Source organism: Orycteropus afer, unplaced genomic scaffold (genome assembly GCF_000298275.1).
Source record: "Orycteropus afer afer isolate SDZICR_OR568_19922 unplaced genomic scaffold, OryAfe1.0 scaffold00628, whole genome shotgun sequence".
In the NCBI taxonomy this organism is placed as follows: Eukaryota; Metazoa; Chordata; class Mammalia; order Tubulidentata; family Orycteropodidae; genus Orycteropus; species Orycteropus afer.
In genome coordinates, this window is record NW_006922215.1 from 1,245,875 (window position 1) to 1,265,285 (window position 19,411).

The 19,411-nt window shown below is 34.7% G+C and overlaps 1 protein-coding gene across 1 annotated transcript in view; it reads left to right on the plus strand.

The window, feature by feature from the left end:
- The window catches only part of ZMYM2 (zinc finger MYM-type containing 2), a 95,120-nt gene extending 75,974 nt beyond the window's left edge, over positions 1-19,146 (plus strand). The window contains exons 15-23 of the mRNA XM_007956524.2: positions 448-619; positions 1,847-1,972; positions 3,806-3,900; positions 5,062-5,230; positions 7,655-7,806; positions 15,430-15,544; positions 16,229-16,480; positions 16,965-17,085; positions 18,954-19,146. Of these exons, the coding sequence (XP_007954715.1) occupies positions 448-619; positions 1,847-1,972; positions 3,806-3,900; positions 5,062-5,230; positions 7,655-7,806; positions 15,430-15,544; positions 16,229-16,480; positions 16,965-17,085; positions 18,954-19,146 (1,395 nt within the window). The remainder of the gene's footprint in view (positions 1-447; positions 620-1,846; positions 1,973-3,805; positions 3,901-5,061; positions 5,231-7,654; positions 7,807-15,429; positions 15,545-16,228; positions 16,481-16,964; positions 17,086-18,953) is intronic.
- Positions 19,147-19,411: the final 265 nt, after the last annotated feature.

Here is a 19,411-nt window from a genome sequence, read left to right on the forward strand (position 1 = left end):
CTCTGGGTAGCTGGCTGTGACCAAGCAATGACCATAACCTTGCCCCTTGTCAGCTCTACTATACACCTGGGAATTCTGATCACTCACATAAACAAAAAATATATTTCTGAAACCATAAGGTTTAGCCTTGAAACTTAGAATACATTATTTCGTTAGAAATTTCATGTGATATTTATGACATTATGTCAGCACACGGCCATTGTCATGCTCTGGGGAATAGAACCACCTCAAAGACTCTCATTGTTCGATTTGTATTTCAAAAAGGTAGCTGCCTGTATTTTGGGCTTTTCCTGCCACATCAACATCTTAGTTTCGATTAAGTATTTTTTCAGAGTTTTTATCTGATATGATATTATAAAGTAGTTCACATTCCAGAGTAATTTTTTACTTGGAAGAATATCTTCTAATGTTTCGTGAACCTTAAAAGTAAATATTTTGGTTAAATAGGTGCCAGTTCCTGTTTTTCTGCCTGCCCCATTGGAGAGTGCTGAGAAGATCCCTTCAGCAATTGAGGAAATAAAAAGCAAAGTTTCTTCAGATCCTCTTGATACAGAGTTGCTTACAATGACAGATATAATGACTGAAGATGAGGGAAAGCCAGAAGCTACCAGCATCAACAGTGAGCTATACTGTATTCCCTTGTGAATAAATTTATCATTGATTTATAAGTGTTGTAAATTGGTACTGTACTCTCTAGGACATAGTACTGTAAGACTGGGCTCATAAAATCAAGTAGAAATTATGCTTGTTATGGAGTGGCACAGATAAACTAGTGTTACAGGCTTTGATGACAATTCAGATTTTTACTTTATTTTGTGATAATTACCCCCTAATTTTGGTTGCTTGCTTATAGTAATACAACAGTTTTCATTATCTAATCCAGCATTTATTGTAGGATTATGTTAGGACAATGCTTACCAAACAATATACTATGATGAGTTTATTGTGAATGGGTTGTAAATGTCCTAGAATATTTATCCTCTGGTCATACATGTAGCCCCGTTTCAACCATGAGCTGCCTGATTCCGTTTGCACTAGAATATAATAAAAACACTATAAGTTTTTATGTATTTCATAATGTGATGATGTTTGTGAAGCACTGTATTTAGGAAGTTGTGAAGTTAATTTTGTGGGTTTTGTTCAGTGGGGGTTTTTTTTTGTTTTTTTTTCCTCCAAAGTAATGATCTTAAAATTTTTCTATCCAAAAAAGTTATTATTATTGAAAATGCCCCAATCTGTGTGCATATATATCTATGATTGTCTATCTCCCACCACCATCCTGTACTGTGTCCAACCAAACCAAATCTGTTGCTGTCAAAGTCATTTTCAAGTCATAATGACCTGAGTAGAACTGCCCCATAGAGTTTCCAAAGCATCTTTACAGAAACAGACTATCACCAGAGCAGTTGGTGGGTTTAGACCACTGTGCTAGATGGGTTCCTTGTGTACAGCATAGAATGTATTTATTTCTTTCTGTGGGTTACAATAAAATAGTCTGAAAGTAACTGATACATACATTTGTGTAGAATGGTATGGGATTCAGGTTTCAGAAGGAATGTTGAAAATTGTAATTATCCACCCTCATTAGTTTATTTCTGACAAGAGACTTTTTAACTTTTGAAGAAAGCCAGTCAAAATTTATAAGATTGAAAAAACTGATCATCCAGTTAGTTAAAAAAACTTTAAAATAATTTACAAGATGCTATATCTTTTCCTTTTATAACATGTTAATAGTTGTAAGTATTTATCTTGCATTTACAATTAAATAACTCCCTTCTCAGATTAAATAAGAATTCTATTTAGGTTTTCTACTTTAATTTCTAATGATCGTATGGATTGATTACAGATGTAATTATTGAAACAGATATCATTGGTTCAGATATCTTGAAAAACACTGACCCAGAGACACAATCCAACATGCCTGATGTACCATATGAACCAGATTTGGATATTGAAATAGATTTTCCCAGAGGTACTGAAATAATACATTATTTTTTCAATGTGAACTATCCTTGTGGAATTTAGTTATCAAGTCATAATGTAATTAAGCATTTAATGTTTATGCCGTTGCCTTTATTGTTATTATTTTAGTTTTTCTTTTAGTCAAGTAGAAAACTCGATATGTAGCTTCTGAAATGAGATACAGAATTGGATTGAATTGTAGAGACTTAAGGATCTTAAAAACTTCTCTGAAGTCTTAATTTATTATAGGAAGTTTTGGAGATACAGAAAGAATTAAGACGTGTTTATATTTGGGTTTGTTAATTTTTTTCTTAATTCTGAAATATTAGTAGCATTTTTTTAGATCATTTTGAACATTATATTGACTTTGAAAGTGAGTAAGATATTTTCAGGTCTTTTGTGTTAAAAGAAATGTGTTTTTTATTTACTGAATCTTAACCAATTTGTGAACAAATTGAGTTGAATATAAAACATTTTGGTTTTATAGATTATAGGTAGGTTCAGTAGATTAAAACATTTGTATTGACATTGTTTAGATCTTTTAATTGAATTTCAGATTTTGATACTGATGCTGACATCACTCATGTCCATGAAAATTCTGTGTTGATGTCCATTACACATACTGTTTTTTGTTTTCTTTTTTTAAGTTTTGGTGAAAATATTCTCAACAAAACATAAGCCAGTTTAACAGTTTCTGTGTATATAATTCAGTGTCATTGATTACATTCTTTAAGTTGTGAAACCATTCTTTGCAATTCTTTTCCAAGTCATTCTACCACTATTAATATGAACTCAATGCTTCCTAAGCTAAAACTCCCTCCCTGCCCCATCCCTGGTAAGAACTAATAATATTTGGTTTCTGTACATTTGCTTGTTTCATATAGATGAGCTCATATTGTATATGTCCATTTGTGACAGATTTCTTTTGTTCAGTGTAATGTTTTCAGGGTTCATCCATGATGTGGCATGCATTGGGACGTTATTTCTTTTTATGGCTGACTAATACTTCATTCGGAGCTCTGGTAGCGTAGTGCCTAAGGCACTTGACTGCTAACCAGAAGGCTGGCGGTTCAAACCCCCAGCCACTCCTCGGGAGGAAGGTGATGGGGAAATCTACTTCTGTAGTGATAATGCCTCAGAAACCCAAGGTGGGGGCCAACTTGACGGCACATCACAGCAACAACAGTACTTCATTGTATATACCGCATTTTATTTATCCATTCATCTGTTGATGGATGGTTAGATTGTTTTTACCTTTTGGCCATTGTGAAAAATTGCAGTGAACATTGGTATACATGTTTCTATTTCCATCCCTCCCTTCACTTCTTCCGTGTATTTACTTCGTATTGGGGTTGCTGAGTCATTTAATAGTACTTTTGTACTCAGCTTTTAAAGGAACCACCACACTGTTTTCCACACTGGCTGTACCATTTTATACATTCTAGTCGGCAATGGATGAAGGGTCTAGTTTTTCCACAACCTTGACAACACATTTTGTTTTTATTTTCCTTTTTTTTTAATCACTGCCATTCTAATAAAGGTGAGGTGGTATCTCATTTTGGTTTTGATTCACATCTCTCTAATGATGTTAAACATTTTTTTATATGCATTGTTTGGATGTGTTGTCTTTTTATTGCTAAGAGATACATAATTTTATAATAATAACAGTTTTTCAAATTTTATAGCCATTTTAGGCATAGCAAATCTTCACTCTTCACCCCAGCATAGGTTATCTATATACATGGCTGTGTTTACCTTCTGTGGTTCGTTTTTTGTTCACTGCGTTTATGTATATTATATATTCTTACAATTGCAATAAAAGTTACTCTGATTTGATTTTCAGCGGCTGAGGAGCTTGATATGGAAAATGAATTTTTATTACCACCTGTATTTGGAGAAGAGTATGAAGAACAGCCCAGGCCTCGATCTAAGAAAAAGGTACAAAATTTAATTGTAATCTCGCATTTATCTAATAGCTCTGTTTTGACATAGAATAAAGATACAGTGATGTTCTGGTGTTCCTGGGAATGTGGGAAGGTTTTTGTCATTGCCCCCCCCCCCCCCCCCCAGGTTGAAAGTAACAAAAATATCTCAGATTTAGTTGTATCATAGAAAAAATGAATATTAACTCCACTTAATTATTTTTTTAAAATTTGTGTTGATACAAGGTTGAAGTAGAAAACAATTGATAGAAAAAGTAAATGGAATTCTTTATTAAGAATTGAGGGTGTTTAGTTGAACTATCCAGCTTATTTTTACATCTGTTCTCTATTAAGCATGCCAACACATAGAAAGACTATGCTGGCCAGTTAATTTATTCAGGTAGATAAATTCTAAATGTATTAGAAGGCGTAACTGTTATATTTGATCAATATCCTTCTATCTCAAAGATGAAAAGAAACCTTAAGAAAGATGGCTTTCACAGTTTTCCACAAAAAAGAAACAAAATTGTAAAAAGGGGTAAGGATATGCAGGGAAGTTATTTTGGACCCTTACCTCACACCACATGCAAAAGTTAACTCAAAATGGATCATAGACCTTGAAGAACTAAAACTTTGAGAAGAAAACATAAGTGTACATCTTCACGATCTTTGGTTAGGCATGGTTTCTTAAATATAACACCAAAAGCATAAAGAATAATAGAAAAAAATACATGAATTGAACTACATCAAAGTTAAAAGAACTTGCATGCTGCTAACAATACATGCAGAAAGTGAAAAGGAGTTCCCTATAAGGTGGAGTCATGGAAAAGTTCTTCAGTTTCCTCCTTATATTAATATTTAGAATCATTTTGTTTCCGATTATTAATTTATTAACATCTATTTGGTTATTTTTTCATCATAGAGAACTCTTTATGACAGAATGTAGTTTTTTTTTTGTTGTTGTAGAAAATGATTTATGTACAAATTCACCATTTATGGAGCTGCATTTCAGGATAGGTAGGTAACTATTTTCAGATTCAGGAATATCAGCCATTTCTAACCATGAAATATAAATATATTTGTCTTTAATTCATATTTGTTGAGAGATCGTTTTTATAGAGAAATGAAATAAGGTAGGCTTATTAAAAAAGATTTCATAATGGTGTTTTATTAATAGGGAGCAAAGAGAAAAGCTGTGTCAGGATACCAGTCTCACGATGATAGTTCTGACAATTCAGAATGCAGCTTTCCTTTCAAATATACATACGGAGTAAATGCATGGAAACACTGGGTCAAAACTAGGCAACTTGATGAAGATCTTCTGGTATTAGATGAGCTAAAATCTCGTAAGTATTTTGTTTTAATTTCCCTTATGTTGTTGTTAGGTGCCATCAAGTTGCCTCCAACTCATAGCAACCCTATATATAACACAATGAAACACTGCCCAGGCCTGCACCAGCCTCACAATACTTGATATACCTGAGCCCATTGTTGCAGCCATTGTGTCATTCCATTTCGTTGAGGGTCTTCCCCTTTTTCATTGACCCTCCACTTTACAAGCATGATATCCTTCTCCAGGGAATGGTCCCTTCTGACGGTAAGACCAAAGTAGGTGAAACAAAGTCTCGCCGTTCTCGCTTCCAAGGAGCATTCTGGCTGCACTTCTTCAGGACAGATTTGTTAGTTCTTTTGTCAGTCCATGGTACTTTCATTATTCTTTGCCAGCACCACAACTGAAGAGCATCAACTCTTCTTTGGTCTTCTTTATTCATTGTCCAGCTCTCACATACATATGAGGCGATTGAAAATACCAGGGCTTGGATTGGGTGCACTTTAGTCTTCAAAGTAATGTCTTTGCTCTTCAGCACTTTAAAGAGGTCTTTTGCAACAGATTTACCCAGTGCAATACATCATCTGATGTCTTGAGTACTGCTTCCATTGGTGTTGATTGTGGAACCAAGCAGCACGAAATCTTTGACAACTTTAATCTTTTCTCTATTTATCGTGATGCTGCTTATTCATCCAGTTGCGAGGATTTTCGTCTTCTTTATGTTGAAGTGTAACCCATACTGCAGACTATAGTCTTTAATCTTCATCAGTAAGCGCTTCAAGTCATCCTCACTTTCAGCAAGCAGAGTTGAGTCATTTGCATATCGCAGGTTGTTAATGCGTCTTCCTCCAATCCTGATGCCATGTTCTTCTTCATATAGTCCAGGCTTTTAGATTTTATTTGTTCAGCATACCAAACCAAAAACCAAACTCACTGCTGTCAAGTTACATGCAATTCATAGCGACCCCTACTTGGGTTTCTGAGGCAGTATCACTACGGAAGTAGATTCACCAGCCTTCTGGTTAGCAGTTAAATCCCTTAGGCACTATGCCACCACAGCTCCTTTTCATCATACAGATTGAATAAGTATGGGGACAGGATACAACCCTGTGACACATTCCCTTCCTGATTTTAAACCATGCAGTATCCCCTTGAACAGCCTCATGGTCTATGTATAGGTTCCTCCTGAGTACAGTTAAGTGTCTGGAATTCCCATTCTTCTCAATGTTACCCATAATTTGTTAGGATCTATACAATCTATAATCTGGAAATTGGAAGATATCATATAAATATGCATAGTCTATGAAACACAAGTAAACATCTTGTGTTCTTTGCTTTCAGCCAAGATCTGTATGACATCAGCAATGATAATCCCTCATTCCATGTCCTCTTCTGAATCCAGCTTGCATTTCTAGAAGTTTCTGTGTCAATATACTGCTACAGCCGGTTTTGTATTATGTTGAACAAGAGTTTACTTGCACGTGATACTAATGATACTGCTCTATAATTACCACATTCTGTGGGATCACTTTTCTTTAGTATGGTTGCAAATATGGATCTCATCCATTCGGTTGGCCAGGTAGCTGTCTTCCAGATTTCTCTGCACAGATGAGTGAGTGCCTCTAGCGTGGCATCCGTTTGTTGAAACATCTCAATGTGTATTCCTGGAGCCTTGTTCTTTGCCAATTCCTTCAGTACACCTTCAACTTCTTCCTTCAGTACCATTGGTTCTATATCATATGCCACCTCCTGAAATGGGTGAATATCGACCACTTCTTGGTACAGTGACTCTGTGTATTCCTTCCATCTTCTTTTGATGTTTCCTCCATCATTCAATATTTTGCCCAGAGAATCTTTCAGTATTAATTATTGCAACTCAAGCCTTTAATTTTATCCTCAGTTCTTTTCAGCTTGAGAAATGCCGAGCATGTTCTTTCCTAATGGTTTTCTAATTCCAGGTCTTTGCACATTTCATTATAATAATTGACTTTGTCTTCTCAAGCTACTTGTTGCAATCTTCCGTTCAGCCCCTTACTCTTGTTGATCCTTCCATTTGCTTTAGCTGCTTTTCACTCAAGGGTAAGTTTCAGAGTCTCTTCTGACATCCATTTTGGTATTTTCTTCCTTTCCTGTCTTTTTAATGACCTTTTGCTTTCTTTATTTATGATGTTCTTGATGCCATCCCACAGTTCCTCTGGTTTTTGGTCATTGTTGTTGAATGCATCAAATCTATTCTTTATATGGTCTCTAAAGTCATATTTTTCTTATTAACCACCTTTAATTTTAAAAATATAAATGTAGCTGGAAGATGTTTAACACTAATTCTAAGAATGCATTTACTTAAAGTAATAGAATAAATAATATCCAAAGTTTCTTTACCTTAAGTAATAACAATGTATAATAGCAATTACTGATTTATTTTAATTTTATTTTTATTTAGCTAAATCAGTAAAGTTAAAAGAGAATCTACTCTGTCACACCACGGCTGAGCTTAACTACGGGTTAGCGCATTTTGTCAATGAGATCCGACGGCCCAATGGAGAGAATTATGCACCTGACAGCATCTATTACCTTTGCCTTGGAATACAGGAGGTTTGTAATTTGATAGCTTTTGAATATAATTTTAATATGAAAGGAGTCCTTAAGTGGCACGGATCTCGTTAGGCAAGTGCTAGACTAATGGTGGTCAGACTTTCCCAGCGGTACCTTGGGAGGAAGTCCTGATGATTTGCTTCTGACAAGTCACAGCCTTGAAAATCCTGTGGAGCAGTTCTCCGCTGCACACATGGCGTTACCATGAGTCAAAATTGACTCAACAGCAACTAACGACAACGATGATAAGAAAAGTGGTTGTGGTATTTCTTAGAGAGAAAAAGTGCATCAAGAATATTAAGGGCAGCTTTATAGAATATAAGGAGCTCTGATGGCGTAGTGGGTAAGGCATTTGTCTGCTAATCAGAGGTCAGTGGTTCAAACCCACCAGCTACTCCGCAGGAGGAAGATTAGGCAGTTTACATCCATAAAGATTTACAGCCTTGGAAAGTCGATGGGGGTTGCTGTGAGTCGGAATCAACTCAGTGGCAGTGGGTTTGGTTTGGTTTTATGGAACATAGTGATTTTTGTTGGTTTACTAAGCAAGGTAGTAACAAATTTAATCTGGAAATTGGAAGATATTATAAAGGATTGTCTTAGCTGCTTTTTATATAGTTGTTTCTGCTATAATGCAATATAAATGTTCCTGAACATCCTCTCGTTTTTTTGTTTTTTCTAATTGTTTAGTGAATCCAAAAATAGTAATAGGAGAAAAATAGTGTTAGACACAGACCACTCAGAATTCATGCATCTTTTCTAAACTGGCTTAACAATCTTGTGTGTATTTGCTATAATATGTATATACTACTGTATGTACTTACTGTAATAGATAGAATTAAAAATTGTGTAGGTTGCTTAGTGGAAGGAACTATAAGGAATTAGTGGCTCCTGAGTTGTAGAAACGGGCAAAATGTTTCTTTGCTTTGTGCATTCATCTTTATTGGTATACTTTTTATTTTTTCACTCCTGCTTAGTAGTACAAAGCATGAATATGCTAAGAAAGAAATCATAGATGATAAACAAGATGACATCATTCCCTCCTTACCATTTGCAAATAAACTGTTTCACATTATGTAGCATGATCTGTAGCTGTTTTGGATATATAGTTACATCCGGATCTACATGTAAACAGACAAATGGCTTAACCTCTGTGAATAGCAGGTCTGGTTTCACTATACACTGCTGATGTGTTTCTAACTTGTTTAATAGTGTAACTAGTCAGTAGTTATTTGAAATCATCTCAAAAGCAAGTCATTCTTTAGGAGTTTGAGATAAACTTCAACCACATGTCTGTGAATCTGCATGAGTATAGAGTTTTATTTATAGGCCTAAAATGTAATGTTATGTTGCTGACAGGTGTTGGTTATGGAAATTTCAGAAGAAAACGAAAACTGTCTTGTTTTATACTTTATTTACATTCTCTTCAAGGTAGAAATCTTGCCTAAAATATAAATTTAGTGGTGGGGAAAATGGCACACGTGGTTGTGCCATGTATTCAAGGATAATCACATTTTTGCAGTAGCAACCTAGAAGAAATGTAATAGATTATCTTTTTTTATTCTTCCTTGATAGATTTACATGTATTTTGAGTCTTGTCCTTACATGGTGGTATGGGTCCACCATCCTGCAAGCCAAAAGCCTCTGGGTACAGAAAGCTGATTTTATCCTTTTAGTTTGTCATGAAAACTTATTTAACAGTTAAACCTAACCTGAAGAGTTAGGAAGTTTTTATTTATGATACAGTGTTTATTTATTATGTGGTTGTTATAGTTGTTGCTTGAGTTGATTCCCACTTAGGCGACACCATGTAGAATTGCTTTATGTAGGATTTTCAAGACTTTGATGTTTTGGAAGCATGTTACCCATATTACCAGGCCTGTTTTCCAAGTTGCCTGTGAATGGTTTGGAACCACCAGCCTTTTGGCTAATAGTCGAGTGATGAACTGTTTAAGCCACTTAGGGTGCTTTTACTATTATTATACTTATTTTTAATATTCATCCAAAGAATATGGAATTGTTAATGTTCCTAAACAAGTATGAGGTGCTTCCCCAGACCTCTCCAGGAATATTATGTGGTATGCATTATAGCTGGAGCGGTTGGTGGTGGCGTAGTGCCTAAGACATTTGACTGCTAACCAGAAGGCTGGCGGTTCAAACCCACCAGCTACTCCTCGGAAGGAAGGTTGGGCAATCTACTTCTGTAGTGATACTGCCTTAGAAACCCAAGGAGGGGTCACTATGAGTCGGATCTGACTTAATGCAATGCATTGTGTTTTGTTTTTATGTATTATAGCTACTAGTGCTAAAGAGTAGGGAGGGCATTTATAAATACTATGCCTTCGGAGCTCTGGTAGCGTAGTGCCTAAGGCACTTGACTGCTAACCAGAATGCTGGCAGTTCAAACCCACCAGCCACTCCTCAGAAGGAATGTTGGGCAGTCTACTTCCGTAGTGATACTGCTTCAGAAACCCAAGGAGGGGTGGCTATGAGTCAGGTCTGACTCATAGCAACAACAACAACATCATGCTAGGTTTTGGTGAAATCATCTCAGTTCTCTGGTTTCAGAACAAACTACTACATATAAATCCCCTTAAGAGCAAATAGGAGCTGGATTTTACTCTTCTGTCATATCTTGTACCATGCTGTTCACACAATAGGCACTCATTGAATTAGATTATTATCAAGGCTTTTATACAGTAGACCTACATGTGCAATTTTTCCAGGCTTGTCTTTTAACCTCACTTTTTTTGTTATGTTTTGGGGTTCTGCATGAAATTTCATACAAACAACAAGGCTTCTGAAAACTAGTGATGATAATACCTTTTTAAGTCAGTCCTAAAAGGCTTATAACAAAACATAGTGGTTCTCTACCCCGGCAATCTCTGTTCCTCCTTTTTTTCGTCTGTAAATTCAGATACTTTTTACTCTTAGCTGTTTACTCTGGCATTGTTAGCATTTAAAACAAACCAGCCAACCTATTGCCATGGAGTCGATGCTAACTCTTGGTGACCTAGGACAGAGTAAAACTGCCCCAGGTTTCCAAGACTGTGCTCTTTATGGAAGCAGACTGCTTCATCTTTCTTCCACATAGCGACTGGTAGGTTCAAACCACCAAGCTTTCAGTAAGCAGCCAAGCACTTAAATAAAATTAACTTTTGTATATTGATCTTGTATTTTGTACCATGTTCATGACTGACGCTAGTTAAGTATTTTGTTGTTGTTTCATTTCCTTTGAATTTTCTACGTACACAATTATGTTGTCTGAATAAAGACAGTTTTACCTCTTTTTATTACATATTGCATTGATTAGGACAGTCCTTCCTCGACCTCATACAGTGTTAAATGGAAATGATAAGAGCAGAAACCCTTGCCTTATTTCCAATCTTAAGGAAGAAGTCTTTTCATCATTAAGTATGATTTTTACATGTCAGATTCTTAAAAGTTTCAGTTACCAGGTTGGGAAGATTCTCAATTCCTGTTTGAATGAGATTTAAAACATTTTTTTAAAAAGTTTTGTGGTGAGAGTTTTTATCATAAATGGTTATTGAATTTTGTCAAATGCTTTTCCTGCATGTCTTGAGATAATCCTATGGTTTTTCTCCTTTGTTCTATTAATTATGCATATTACAGTGATTAATTTTCAGATGTTAAACCAATCTTGCATTCCTGGCAATAGAGACAAAAGATGATCCCACCCAGTTACCATCCTATTTCTATATTTCCAGATTAGATTTGCAACTAAGGAGCTCTGTTGGTATAGTGGTTAAAGCATTTGGCTGTTAACCAGAAGGTTAGTGGTTCAAACTCACTAGCTGCTCCAGAGAAGAAAGATGAGGCACTCTCCTTTGGTAAAGATGTACAACCTTGGAAACCCAGTGAGGGTCACTGTGAGTCAGGATCGCCTTGACGGCAGTGAATTTGGTTTATTGAGTTTAATGTATTAAGGATTTTTGCATTTTTGATCATGTGGGATACTGGTTCATAGTTTGCTGGTGGTGATATAGTAATAAAACCAACCAAAGTCATTGCTGTCAAGTCAATTATGACCCATAGCAACCTTATAGGACAGAGTAGAACTGCCCCATGAGGATTCCAAAGCTATAATCTTTTCAGAAGCAGTCTAACACATCTTTCTCCCATATAGCAGCTGGTAGGTTTGAATTGCCAACCTCTCGATTAGCAACTGAGTGCCTAAAACCCTGTGCCACCAGGGCTCCTTGTCAGGGTACTACTGGCCTCATAAAATGAAGTGTTCCTTTCCTCAGTTCCTTTCCTCAGTTCCTTTTCTCAGTTTGAGAGAATTGGTGGTATTTGTTCCTTAAATGTTTGATAGAATTTACCTGTAAACCCCTATGGGCCTGGGATTATTTTTTTTGCAGGATTGAGTAGGAACGTTGGTTTTTAATTACTAAATCAATTAGTTTATGTAAAGCTATTTGGGCTTCCTGTTTCTTACTGAGTTAATTTTGGCAGTTCTCTTTTATAAAATTTATGTACTTGTAAACTTTTCAAATTCATTAGCATTAATTGATAATACATCTTTGTATCCTTTTTAATGTCTATAAAATATGCTCATCCTTCTTTTCTTTCTATTATTGAACACTTGTCTTTTTGTTTCTTGAACAGTCTAGCTCAAGGATCAGCAAACTTTTTAAAACTTAAGGGCAAGATAATAAGTATTTTAGCCTTTGCAGGCCAAGAGGCAAAAATCTAGGTTATTACCATTTAGATAATTAATAAAACAAACCAAACCAAACTCACTGCTGTCGAGTCAGTTGTAATTCACAGCAACCCCTCTTTGAGTTTCTGAGGTGGTATCTCTACAGGGAAATAGATTGCCCAGTCTTCCTTCTGAAGAGTGGCTTGTGGGTTTGAACCACTAGCCTTAGGCATTACACCACCAGAGCTCCTAGATAATTAATAGCCATTTAAAATATAACCATTAATTAATATTAATAAATAATTATTCTTAGCTCACAATCTATAAAAAAAACTTGTGGCTGGTGAGATTGGCCCCAGTAGGCCTGGGCCGTAGTTTGCCCAGACTTTTAGCTAAAGGTTGATTGGTTTTATTTTATTGATGTTTCTGAAGAATCGGCTTTTAGTTTCATTGAGTCTCTGATCTTTATTATTTCTTTTCCTTATTTATTCCTCCAGCTTAGATCATTAATTTTTAGACCCTTATTCTGTTCTAGAAAGCATTTAAAGCTATAATTTTCCCTCTAAGAACTAGTTTGGCCACATTCAACAAATTATGATTTGTTGTGTTTTCATTTTCCTTAATTTAAATAAAGAGAAAATTATCTGATCTCCTTGTAAACCTATTATAGGAAGTTGAGTTCTGAATGTCAAAACTCCAAATACTGTTAAAAGTTTGAGAGCTGAATGGATTGGATAAACAGTGATATGTATGTTTTTATATAGATTGTATATGTACTGATATTATGTTTCCCCAAAAATTATTTTGCTTTTCTCATGATTGGATGTACTTTTATAGGCTTGAATTACTTTATGTTCAAAGATTGTGTGGTATTTGTAAACAGCTTTAAGAATAATCTTAAAACTCAGTGTAAAGATGAGATATTTAAAATATACTTTCTAGAAATCAGTGCTGTTTAATGCTACTTCAAGGATGTGTACAGAAATAGAAGCTATTTTTGGAAGAAAGTATATGTTTTTCTGTCAGTGATTTTTTTTTTTTCCCACATCTAACAATAAGATAATGTTGAAGAGAAAGTATGATATTCTTAGATAAGTCTAAAGAGGGAATAATTATGCACTTAATGGTACTATATAAAAATGGAACACAGTAGTTTTCTTTTCCCTCTTTCACAAAGATAATAGTGATTATTTTTCTGGTTATATAAGGAATAGTGTGGCTATTTTAAAATATTCACATAATAAGAAAATTTATATGACATTTCATAATCCTAATATAACCATTGTCATCGTTACGTGATTATTGTCTCATAACATCTTATATATGTGAACACATGCCCCTTACAACATATTTAGCATAAGTGGCATTGTGGATACCCTTTTTCCTTAATCCCCACCTCATCACAGCTAACTTTATGTATACTTCTATATCTTTTGCCATATTCATAAAAAAGATAAGAGAATTTTTATTCACTGTATTATATACTTCTGTATTTTGCTCTCCCCTATTCCCAGTTTCCAGTACATTGTGGCAATCCCTCAAAGTCAGCTGAAATAGACCTCATTGTAATATTAGGTAACACAGTGAATTCAATCATTCCCACAATGATGGGCATTCCCTTTACGTTACAGAATTTTACCTTTATAAACAGACTTGTGCAATGTCCTTCTCTTATCCCTCTTAAATTTTGTATGTTGTTGTTGTGTGCTGTCGAGTCAGACCTGACTCATAGAGACACCCCTCCTTGGGTATCCAAGGCAGTATCACTATGGAAGTAGATTGCCCCATCTTCCTTCCGAGGAGTGGCTTGTGGGTTCGAACCACCAGCCTTCTGGTTAGCAGTCAAGTGCCTTAGGCACTATGCTACCGAGCTCCTAAATTTTGTATAGTTATCCTAATATACTGGTGCTTTTATTTCTTGAAATAAGATGCCGGGAACTATATTAGTGGTTCATAGGAAAAATGTATTACTGGTTTTGAAATGTTTCAACAGATTGCTTTCCAAAAAGTCTGAGACTCTCTTCATGTTTATTGGTTATATGATTTTGCTTTTCTGTGAATTATCCCTTCCATAAAGATTTACAGCATTGGAAACCCTATGAAGGCAGTTCTCCTGTGTCCTACAGGGTTACTATGAATTGGAATTGACTCCATGGCAATGGCTCATACACACACACCTTTAAAATCTTGCCCTAGGATTTACAATGTACATCTCTAATTGTAGTCTACCTCCAAGTTATATCATACCACTTCATATGAAGTGTAAGCACCTTATAGTAATATATTCCCAATGCTTCCTTCCTTAATATTTTTTTAAAAATTCTTTGTGTCATACATTTTACGTTTATATATGTATATTTTTAAGACCCACTGGAAATGAACTTTGCAAACTTTAGTGTTTATTTCACTTTAAGATCTAAAGATTGTCATAGTACATTTTAAGGTTCAGATTTACTGGCACACAGAGTAGTTAGGCATATAAAGAATACAATAAGGAATAAAGCCATAGCCTAACAAAATAAGAGTGTTAGAAAGGAGCTTTGGTAAGCTACAGAGTAGCATTTTTATGCCATCCTTACTACTTTTTCTCTGGTATTAAAAATTGACCCTTAATTTAAATTTTAAGTTTGTTTTCTCCGTGTCATATATGATCATTCATTCTGTTCTTGGCCTGACTAAAGATTAGCTAGTTCTGGATTCTTAGGTGTATATTTTAGCTTTGAGTATTTTAACCAACAAATTAATTGCTAATTTATGATTCGTGGATATGTAGGTAAGGCTAGTAATCTCTCTTATTAGTATGCTTTTTTTTTCTCCTTAGAAATAATTCTGCACACACTGGCACACACTGTGGGTGATAGGGTTTAGCTACAGCTGGACAAATTTTATTTTTTCTTGAGAAATAAAGAATAAAACTAATATAGTCACTGTTTATAATTAGCTGTTTTTTTCTTCATTTATAGTACTTGTGTGGTAGTAATCGAGAAGACAATATATTTATTGATCCAGGATACCAGACATTTGAACAAGAATTGAATAAAATACTTCGAAGTTGGCAACCAAGCATACTTCCAGATGGTAATGCTCTTTTATTATGAATCTTTTTTATAGTATTTTACCTGCCAAGATTAGGTCTCCAGAATAATACAGACTAAATTGAATATATGTTGTAATTAGAGAAAATAAATTTTAAATAAAGTGGCTGCTAATTTGATCCTACATCTTTATTTTTCTAGAAGGTATGTTAAAAATAATTGGGAAAATTTTAATTAGCATATTTTTCAGAGTATTTAATTCATGACTTCTCATCTGTTCATCTTTTGTTGAATTAGAAATTAATCAGTTCAGTAACCAGTATTCATGAAGAACTTTGTAGGAAATGAGACCTACTTTGCTTCTGTTCTTCACTAGAACAAGTACAGCCGTGATCAGGAAGGGATTGAAATTTGTAAGAATCCTGAAAAATGGGTGGTTTCCATTCACTTTCATGTATTTTCTTCATGCATCTAAAACAGTGGTTTAAGAGAAATTGATATCAGAATCTCCATTGGAGCACTTAAGAAATAAACATCCAATTCCTTACTCCAGAGAGGTTAATCTGGTGTGAATGGCCTGCTGTGGTCGGTCCCTAAAGAGCTGCATGGATAATCTGAAAATTCATTCCAGTTTACCTGGTATGAATGGAGGATTAATTATCTAGGTGGTTAAATGAAAAGTATCTTATTTATTATAATTCTTTTAAAATAGTTCTCTCTATTTAAGGGTCAATATTCTCTCGAGTTGAAGAAGATTATCTCTGGAGGATAAAACAACTAGGATCACACTCTCCAGTAGCTCTTCTGAACACCCTGTTCTACTTTAACACTAAGTATTTTGGCCTGAAAACAGTGGAACAACACTTAAGACTTTCCTTTGGCACTGTGTTTAGGCATTGGAAAAAAAATCCTTTAACAATGGAAAACAAAGCATGTCTTCGATACCAAGTATCTTCCTTATGTGGAACAGATAATGAAGGTAGTGTAACAGATTTATATTTTGGCATGGTCTATAGCTCTGGTAGCATAGTGTCTAAGGCCCTTGACTGCTAACCAGAAGGCTGGTGGTTCAAACCCACCAGCCACTCCTCAGAAGAAAGGTTGGGTTATCTACTTCCATAGTGATACTGCCCTGGAAACCCAAGGAGGGGTCACTATGAGTCAGGTCCAACTCAACGGCACATAACAACAGCAACAACATAGCAGGGATAGGCACACCTTGCTTTATATAAGGACCACCTGGGTCATTTGTTAAGAACCTAATTACTTTCATAAAATAAGACACGCTCTGTCTTCTTAAAACATCTCAGTCCAGTTTGTTTGAAAAATTACGAATTACCACAAGTTAGAACTCTGAAGGATATCTATTTCCATTGTTTGGTATAACAGACTCGAGGAGTAAATTGAACTATCTTGCTTCAAGATTAATCTTAGGAGGTTTATTTTACTTTTATTTTTTAAAGATAAAATTACTACTGGAAAAAGAAAACATGAAGATGATGAGCCAGTATTTGAACAAATTGAAAACACAGCCAATCCTTCCAGATGTCCTGTGAAAATGTTTGAATGCTACTTGTCTAAAAGGTAACTGTTAATGATACTAATTTTTTTTAACATAGTAGTATAAGTTGATTGATTTGAATCTAACATTACCAAGAAACAAAAACAAAAAACCAAACCCATTGCCTTTGAGTTGATTCCAATTTTTTCACTGGTCTTTTTTTTTTTTTTTTAAGATTTCTCTTTCTTCTCACTTATCCAAGTCCATTTGGTTATATCTTTTTTAGTTCCACTATTATAAAATATACAGCTTATAATTTATACTTTAGCGTTCAAGCCTTAACAATGATTACATTGACTGTTCAAAACATGGGCCGTAAGTTTTTCTGTTAAGACTCAGATGTTACTGTTTGCTGTTGAGTTGATTCTGACTCATGGTGACCTCGTGTGTGCAGAGTAGAACTGCTGTATAGGTTTTTCAAGTCTGTGGCCTTTCAGAAGCCGATTGCCAGGTATCTCCCACGTCTCCGGGGGGGTTTGAATCACCAGACTCTCTGCTTGGTAGTCAAGTGCTTAACAGTTTGTGCTGCCTAAGGACTTTTAAAGGGTTAGAAAGTAAGTATTTTTTAGCTTTGTAGACTATAAATCTCTTGCAACTACCCAGTTTTGCTGTTGTGGCCAGAAAGCACCAATATACTATATGTAAATGAATGGGCATGGCTGTGTTACAGTAAATTTTATTTATACAAATAGGTGCTAACCTGTGGTGCAAACATGTGTTCAAAGGTAGGATAGATTGATGGAGATGAGTATGAAATACTTATATTTAAGATAAAATAGTTCTTTAGAAAGCTTTGTGAAAAAGATACAAGAGTATTCTGAAAGTACAGGGCCTTACTTAGGATGTGTTTTAGTTAATGACAGTCCACCCTTAAAAATGTCTTTTTTTTTTTTTTTTTATGTTTTGGTATATCTTATCATTAGTAATGTGGATGTATGTATTAAAATACATCTATAAATTTATATGTAATATTTCCAACCCTCAAAAATAAAGATCATCTTTATAAAGATACTGATAATAAAAAGCAATAATAATGGGGGGGGGAAAGGTGTTCAATTTAATCAGAACCAACTTCTGATGGAGTCATCAGAATGGAACTCCATCATCATTCAGGGACTTCCTGTGCTATACTTTTCACCTGTAGCACTGCTGTTTTCCTAGTCTGAGACCAAAAAGCATTTTTTTAACAAATGTTTAGGAACCATAGATTATTTTATGCTTGTCTATTATTTTAGTTAAATACTCTCCAACTTTTCAAAAAGTTAGTATGGGCACAGAATATACTTTATTATCTAAAAAAAATTCATAAATTATAGTTAGATTCCCCAGGATAGCCCCTAAGAACCCATAAAATCAATAATGTCACTTACAGTATGATAGCAACATTTCTGAGCATGGTTTAGAGTGGGTCAGTTGGCTGCTAATAACATTATTGGGGGCTTCCAGTGGTAGTAACTATTTCTTAGTTGGAAATTCCTGTATCAGTATTATTTTGTTGGTATGTTTAGCAAATAAAGTATCTGTTATGTAATACTATAAGTAAATTTATGTACTACCATATATTATCAAATCTAAGACTCTTACATTTTAAAATTAATGTGTCTTAAAATGATATATTTGGCAGTGTTTTTACTTGTTTAGTGGTAGCATTAAAATAATAGTGTGTCTTATGATTGGTGTGTTAGATTCAGTGAAATGTTTAAATCATGGTAGCGGAAATAATTCTTTTATCATGGAAATTAACTTTAAAAATATATTAGTGACAGTGAGGCATGTTATTATACAACATAATGTAATCAGTGTGATCAGAATTGTTGAAAGAAGAAAAGTCATGGTAAATTTTATGTGTATACTTGTGAACTTACTTTCTTTTTTCTCCTCTTCTCCAAAGTCCACAGAATCTTAACCAGAGAATGGATGTTTTTTATTTGCAACCAGAATGCTCTAGTTCTACAGATAGCCCTGTCTGGTATACATCTACTTCACTGGACCGAAACACCTTGGAAAATATGCTTGTACGGGTTCTTTTAGTAAAAGATATTTATGATAAAGACAATTATGAACTGGATGAAGACACAGACTAAAAAAGGAATGTTTCGGAAACAATCGGGATAAAACAGCATTAGATAGTCATGCTGCTAGATCTTTAATATGGAAAACATTTCAAGTTTACTCCTTCTGTTTTGAGTTTTGTAGCAGTGTACCCATACTGGGTATTACAGTGTAAATATTCTTTGAGTGAAAGTTGCCATTATTCTATGTAGTGGTTTTAGGATACTTAACAGATACATTCAAAAGTTGGGTTTTTTTTTTTTTTTATTATTATTATTATTTATTTGATTAGGTATG